This window comes from Anopheles aquasalis, chromosome 2 (genome assembly GCF_943734665.1).
Source record: "Anopheles aquasalis chromosome 2, idAnoAquaMG_Q_19, whole genome shotgun sequence".
In the NCBI taxonomy this organism is placed as follows: Eukaryota; Metazoa; Arthropoda; class Insecta; order Diptera; family Culicidae; genus Anopheles; species Anopheles aquasalis.
Window position 1 is genome coordinate 31,950,403 of NC_064877.1, and position 7,098 is coordinate 31,957,500.

General features: G+C 47.3%; 3 protein-coding genes across 3 annotated transcripts in view; 1 reads left to right on the plus strand and 2 right to left on the minus strand.

Annotated features, from left to right (window-relative positions):
• Window positions 1-858: 858 nt before the first annotated feature.
• On the minus strand, window positions 859-1,371 carry LOC126569844 (nucleophosmin). Its single transcript, XM_050227228.1, has 2 exons — window positions 1,239-1,371; window positions 859-1,165 (listed from the first exon to the last, which is right to left on the minus strand). The coding sequence occupies exons 1-2, from the start codon at window positions 1,331-1,333 to the stop codon at window positions 871-873; spliced, it is 390 nt and encodes a 129-aa protein (XP_050083185.1). The 5' UTR covers window positions 1,334-1,371; the 3' UTR covers window positions 859-870.
• A 2,195-nt stretch (window positions 1,372-3,566) lies between these two features.
• On the plus strand, window positions 3,567-5,363 carry LOC126574444 (uncharacterized protein DDB_G0286299-like). The gene has a single exon (XM_050234649.1). The coding sequence runs from the start codon at window positions 3,567-3,569 to the stop codon at window positions 5,361-5,363; it is 1,797 nt and encodes a 598-aa protein (XP_050090606.1).
• Window positions 5,364-6,852: 1,489 nt separating this feature from the next.
• The window catches only part of LOC126574452 (uncharacterized), a 16,553-nt gene continuing 16,307 nt past the window's right edge, over window positions 6,853-7,098 (minus strand). The window contains exon 13 of the mRNA XM_050234662.1: window positions 6,853-7,098. This exon is cut by the window's right edge and continues 1,694 nt beyond it. The gene's annotated coding sequence lies outside the window, so the exon portion shown is untranslated.

Below are 7,098 nucleotides of genomic sequence, written 5' to 3' on the forward strand. Positions count from 1 at the left end.
GCACGAACCATCGTTATGCTACACGAACTGATTCAGCATCGTCCACCTAAACATCACAAATTTAATTGGAGGCTTGCGTGGCATTTTTCCCTTTTTTGTAGAACATTTTCAAAATATAGCGAATTTCTTCACTATTTTCACTCATCTTTGAACAGCTATAACTTTTTGGCCTCTGCTCCAAACTCTGTTTTGTTTTGATGAAAAGATACATCAAATGTCCCTTAAAACAACGTGGTATGGTATGACATAATGTGATTTATAACGGTGGAGATAGACGACTCCAAAGCCATCTATTGCCAAAATACGAAAAGACTTATTACCCAACCTAATATATTATTTTTGATAAAATAATATAATATTTGAATATAATATAATATAAATATATTAATTAGTATATTAGTAATATATGAAATATATAAATATAATCCAATGTTTTGAAACAATATCGAGTGAAGCAGGCTTTGAAGTGGAAATCCGGTGCAAAATTGAGTTCCACTTTGCCATTAAATGACTCAAATTTTTAAACGTATTAACATAACGCAGAGCAAGATGAATTCATCGCGCCAAGAATAAGTGAAATCGGCCCATCCGTTCTCAAGTTATGAGCGTACAAACTTTCACTTTAAACGAGCACTTTAAAATCAAACATACGTTTTGAACTTGATTACTTGGAGCAAATTGATCCTCGTGATGATTGATCGTTGTAAAAACGCCAGGTATCAGTAGCGATTATTAACTTAATTGGTAAGCACCCATTCAAGCCATGGGTAGTTTTTATTTCCCTTAAAGATTGATAGATTTCTTGTGTCGATGCGATGCAAGACGGATCCCGCTCGAACCGATTTCATCTTTAGCGTAAGATAGGATCCCTTATTTATCCTTTTTACTGTCACTTTCACTATCCTCACTATCATTCGCTTCTCTGTCGCTATTCTCCTCTATCTCGTCATCCTCCTGCTCTTCTTCGATCGTGCCATCAGCATTTTCTGACTCTTCTTTCATCGATCGATCACCCCCAGGCTTGCTGCGTTGTACGCCCTCACCATCCGCTTTCCTCTCCTGTTGCGAATCATCTTCTGTCGGACTGGGAGGCTCCAACTTTTGATACAAACGTCCTTGGTTCTTCTCGAGATATCCCGGCAACCAGAAGACGGCCTGCACCAGCCTGACCACGAACAAAATCGGTTACGGTTACAGTGATTTGTCACCGTAGTTTCACGGCTGACGGCATGACTCACTTGAATAGAACCCATCCGCAAAACACCAAGCACAGGCAGGTGCCGGAAGTTTGCACCATGGCCGCGTAGTCCGGTACCACCTGTTGGTGCTTCATGTTGATTCGCCTGGCAGCTAACAATTAACGACGTTCGATCACCGTGGGAAAAGGAAGGATCTCCTAGAACCTGGCGATGGCGGTCCGTTCCGTTCGCAGCCACGACGCAGTATTGATTGATCTTTTGGGCAACTCATATCGAACAGCAACAGAACTAAAATCGAAACATCCCCATCCTTCGCCTGCTAGCGTGCAGAACGCCCCTGGATCCCGGTTGTGTTGGCTTCCACCGTCACCATGGCGATCGTGTGCGTGGTACATGCAATTTGAATGGTAGGCCACGTGTGCTTGTTGTCGTGGTCGTCACCGTCCTGGTGAGTGAATGGATGCCGTACAGTGTGTTTACCATGTCGGTAAAAGATTGATTTTTTCCTTCTTCCTCCTTGTTCCCAGCAATTCCTCTGACACCGCAGGACTCCTTCACGACATGCACGGCGGTTACGGTATACGGTTCTGCAATTCAAAAACAGCTTTCTGTTATCTTGATCACCCCACACAGGTTACGGATTATATTTTAGTAGAGGTACATGTGTGCGCATATTGAATGTTTGGTGTTAATAATGGCGAGAAATTAAGGTGAAATGAAAACAGGGTCGGTTTTAGGCGACATTTTTAGCTTTTTGAAAAATGAGGAATGAAAGCGTGCATGCGTGTAGTTAACCGCATTACAGAAGTATTGTCATTATCTAGCAATGAATGATGATAGCTCTCTCCGGCAGATGCTTACCTATTATTTTTACCCTTACCTGTTAGGGCATACATGCAGCGTCTGTAGTCTCATATTGATGTTTGCCTGCGTGTTCTTCTAACCACTGAAACTGCTATCATTAGATCCTTTCAATTACTAGCCTTCATGTGCATGCTGCATGAAACAATTGCAAAAAAATCAAAAAGGTACACATTTCGAACAGAAGAACGTTTCGAAAAGAATCTACGCTAAAGAAACAAAAACTCAAACTTAGTGCAAACAGTTACGATCATCGCCAAATGTGTGTGAGCACGCAGTCTGGGCATTCAAGGACATTGCGAACAAAAACCAAAAGACCGGGGCAATGTCCAGGAAAAAAAAAACAACTGGAATATTGCAAGTGAGTCACAGTAATGCTTTGCAGTGATTTTGACGAAGTAGCATAATCGTAATTGATTGATTACTTATTCGAAATCTCAAATACCTTTTCCTCAGATGGTTCTTTGAACATCCTTGGAACGGTATACGCAAGATAGTAAGATAGTAATATGCAAGATTCTGGTTCTAGTCAATAGTTTACACATTTTCAACGGAACTCAATTTGCCAATGGAATTTGGTCACAATTTTCCCTTTTTTCCTGTTTTTCCATTCAATTTTCGTGTTAGGGCACATCACACACTTCGAACTCCCGGCGGACTGGGTGGATTCCCTGACTCGAACGGTCAATAACCTCCATCCCGGTATTAAGTAACAAGCATTCCATCCTGTTTGACCCACAAACCCATGCAAATGCGGTGGCTCTCCTGCCTCCCAAAACCCGTACAAAACACTTTCCTTTTCAGTGCAATCAGTGCGCATTAAATTGGAGCACACGAACTGAAGCAGCCACCCCCCCCCCCAACCCCCCACCCCCACCCGCAGGTATTGTAACGCTTGGGTTCTCAGCGGCAGCACACGCTGGTGCGGTCGTCTCGAATCTTTAGTGTTTGTCAATTTCACGCCACCGATCGTCGACCGATTGCCGTTGCTCTCCGAAACCGAAATCGATCATGGTTGCTGGCGCGAGATCTCCGGTTGGTGGCCAAAATGCAATCGATTTGCATGCCATGGTTTGGTTTGGTTTGGTTTGGGCGGAAGGATACGGCTGAGTGGTTCCTCCGGTTTCTCCGAATTTCGGTTCGCTCCAGCTCCAGCTTCTTAGCATGAGCAGGGAGCTGCTGTTGCCGGTGATGCAGGTTGCGTGCGTGGTTTTCGCATTTGGCCAGGGTTTGCATTCTTCCCATCCGCGGAACACGCGGATTATTCAACGCCAAGGCGTCTGCGGTGATCACCGTACCGCGGCTAGAGACTTATAAAGTTGCTACCCCGAACGATCACTAGGTATCAGTCCGAAAATGGCCTTCGGTGATGAAGGTTGCAGCAGCAGCACGCAGTAGCACTAGGGATATCAACTCTTAGTATCAATCGTTTTGCGACAGTTTGCCATTTCGAGCATTTTATATTCGTTTCCACCGTTTCGCCTTCCGTTGTGTTGCGTTATCGTGATGGCTGCTACAAGGGTGTCACGTGGCGGTGGTTTGGCTGTGGTGTGCTGGTTCCTCGTTCTGGATCTAGCCGCGGTGCGCGTCACTTCCGGTGCACTACTTCGCTACGCCAGTGAGTTTGATCTTCAAGCACCACCATCAGGTGCAGTAGCACTGGAAGACGATGATCTCGAACTGAATGAATTCCGATTGTTCGACACGGCGCGACAACAGGGGACGGAGTTTGATGAGTTCGATGCGGACATCCCGTTCTTCCGGACGGATTACGATCTCTCACAGTTTAGCCCAATCTCGGCGACACCGGCCTTTACCTTCGACCATTCCTACATCCGGCCGGACAGTGTCCTGTTGGCGCGCGCCAAACGTGCCAACCGTTTGCGAGGATCGAAGCTGCGAAAGCGCGCTCCGGAAACGCAATTGGAAACCGATCGTGATGCGGACGATGACGAAGACGAGCACAATGAGGAAGAGGAGGAGGAGGAGGGTAAGGACAACTCGGAGGAAGTAGGCCAGGACGTCGAAGATTATGCGACCCGGTACGAGCAGTTTATCGCCAAACACTTTGACGATGTCGAGGCGAAACGAAACCGACCAGTGGTGGCGGCCAAGCAGCGGAAGGCAGGTGGCAAAGGTGCCAGCAAGTCCAAGAAGCCAACAGCCAGCGGTAAGGGCGATACCGGCGACGAAGAGGATGGTGATTACAAGTTCGATCGGTTCGATTACTCCTCATCCGACGATTACGAGCGGATTAAGGCGGAATCGGAGGAACAAAGCAAGCGCCTTTCGGCCGATCCACGGAACTGTCGCACGTACGAGAAGGACGGGATGGTGTGCAGCGTTTGTCACGATCCGGCCAGTGACAGTGCATCGGAGAGCTGTGCCTACGCCACGGAACCGCACCACCGGAAGTACGCGTTCGTGAAGGAGCGAAGCTACGACAGCAAAAAGGATGGCCCAGAACGATCGAAGCAACCCGTTGAGCACGATGACGACGAGGAAGACGACCGAGCTGACGACGATGCTGCTGACGACGACGGCGACGGTTCAGTTGATCGTCCGGAGCGCCAAACGACGGCGCCGGAAGCTAGCACCACCAGCCTGCCACGGAAGCCACTGCCACGACCGATACTACGCTCGAACCCCCATCAGCTGGCCAATGGCGGTGGCTATCGCTATCAGCCATCGATCGTAATCAAGGATATGCGTTCGAACAGAGCTCCGATCAGTATGAAGCTGCGTGAGAAAGGGGCCGCCCAACCCGAGAAGAAGGCCACCGTCATGGCCACCGACGATTCCGACATCTACGTGATGGATTACGGTGAGCAGGATGAGGTGGCGAAGGTGTTGAGTGATTTTGCGACACGTGATTGGTCCAACTGTCGCAAGTCGAAGCGATCGAAGGATGGTGAGATGACGTGCTATCAGTGCAAGGATGCGACCGGTGTGAACCACGAGGAGTGTATGTACGTCTCCGAGTCCCGGCAGATCGCTAGCCGTTTGCTGTTTCCGCCGCCACCCTCAGCACCATCAGCGAGCGCTTCGTCACCGACGACCATCGATCGGAAGCGAAGGAAGGTGGTGGCGGTGAAGAAGGAGAACATGAGCCAGCTACCCATGCCGGCGACCGAAGGCCACGGTCCAGCCAGGGAGAAACAAACGGTCAAGCGGACGGTTTCGTTCCGTAGCTTCGTCACCGGATCTGCTGCCAGTGGGGGGTTCGACGGTGCATCGGGGGAGGACAGTCCCAGTGAGCGGGTCATTCACTACGAGCATCACATATCCCACGAGGTGCCGTAATGGTCGGGCCGGTTTTAGCCTTTAGCGGCCAAAATGGTTTCACGAACTTCCAAGAAATATACATTAGCAGCATTTATCTCTTTGTTGGTGATGAACAGACTGCCCCGTTTTTTTTTTTTGTTTTGTTTTGTCGCCTTGCACCGCTCGGCTCCGATACGCCCTGCGGGGTACAGATTAGAGAGTAACGTAATAAAATGAATGATCCTCAATGCATACTCTGACTACGTAGGTACTCCAGTTTGGTTGATGTTATCCCATTATTTTTGAGATGAAATCCCTTGCAGCCTACAAAGCTCGTTTATTCCGTTGTCAGTAGAAGAAGCCTACTCAGGTTAATTTGTTCTGTTGCTCCAGATAAATTTACCACAGTAGCCACAGTTCCACAGTGCAAGTGTTGGGTGTATGAAGAACAGTCACTTATAGTCAGCTGTGCACAAAACGTGTGCGTGTGGGAATTAATTTGCACTTTTCCAGACTCAGACACACGTAGTAACTTCTGTAACTTTTGCAACAAGTAAAAGTAGTGTTAGATATGGGTGATATGCAAATTAATATAGTTGCAGTTCATTACCGGTACGTTCTTTCGAGGTTCATTGCTTCCACTACTCACATTTTGCATTTCTTCTTATGCCATTTATTCAAATCATCGTCCCAGCATCATTCTCTCTCTCTCTCTCTCTCTCTCTCAGAATTTATGGTCAAAATCTTGTCTATTTTTTATTTTACTTTTTTTGTTATATTTTACCTTCAGCCCTTCGCACTTTTCTCTCCTCAATATGTTTTTGTCTAGATTCTATAGCACGGGGTTATCTTCCCCACCCTTCGGATTCCCCGTTAGTTAATGATTTCAAGTTTGTTTCATCCAGGGCTTGTTTTTCATATTCACCCCTCATCGCTAGTGATTTCCCGCAATTTGTTGCTTGTTTTCTTTTGTGGTTTTGTTGAGACAGTCGGGGAAATTCACTTCAGTTCTATTTAATTGGCGAACCGTCCCTTTGCCCTTCTTTTTGCTACCTGCTAACTATAACGGACCACACCACAAACGGGCCCCTCTCATGGACAATCGGATCGGTGAAGTCGCGTTTGGTCCTGGTCGGACCAACAACTACGGCGCTGCATTCGGCCTAGTGTATCAGCAGCCCAAGGCAAATGATGCAGTGTAGCGAGATGGTTGTGAGTTGGCGACCATATCAATTGGTTGCCCACACCTCCGGTGCTTGTATCTTTCACTTAGAAGTTTCGCCCCACTACCAAGTATCCAAGTGTTTTCCAAGTGTAATCCACAGGCGAAGCTGATTGCTGTAAAAACGGATTAATGGTTTCCGCTCGCCTCTTGCGCTCACACCTTCTTCTTCATCACTTCTCACTCTCTCTGCGTTTACTACTCTTCATCTTACGTATCACTCTCTCTATCGTGTTCCGCCTGGTGATTGGAACCAAACAATGCCATACATACAACCATCGCAGCTACAAATACCAGTGGGTGTACTTATGATTTGATATAATCAGTTTAAGTTTATATTTTGCGTCATTTGTTGTTTAGATCCGACTGTATATTACACTGTATGTTGCTTCTCCCTTCTACTACTAGTTAGGAGGCATCCGGCGGCAAGTGTGTTCCCCTCTACCGTTTCGTTCACGCAGATGGTGGCGATGCATAAAACCTCTTGCCTCTGGATTAATAAAAATCACACTCACACACATACACACGCACACTCTCACGCGATCTCGCTTT

What these genes read in the sequence shown, in the direction of transcription:
- LOC126569844 (XM_050227228.1), bottom strand. Translation starts at nt 1,333, where the DNA reads ATGAAGCACCAACAGGTGGTACCGGACTACGCGGCCATGGTGCAAACT. An exon ending in TGCGGATGGGTTCTATTCAA is followed by an intron (nt 1,166 to 1,238) that starts GTGAGTCATGCC and finishes GTTCGTGGTCAG; the next exon opens with GCTGGTGCAGGCCGTCTTCT.
- LOC126574444 (XM_050234649.1), top strand. Translation starts at nt 3,567, where the DNA reads ATGGCTGCTACAAGGGTGTCACGTGGCGGTGGTTTGGCTGTGGTGTGC.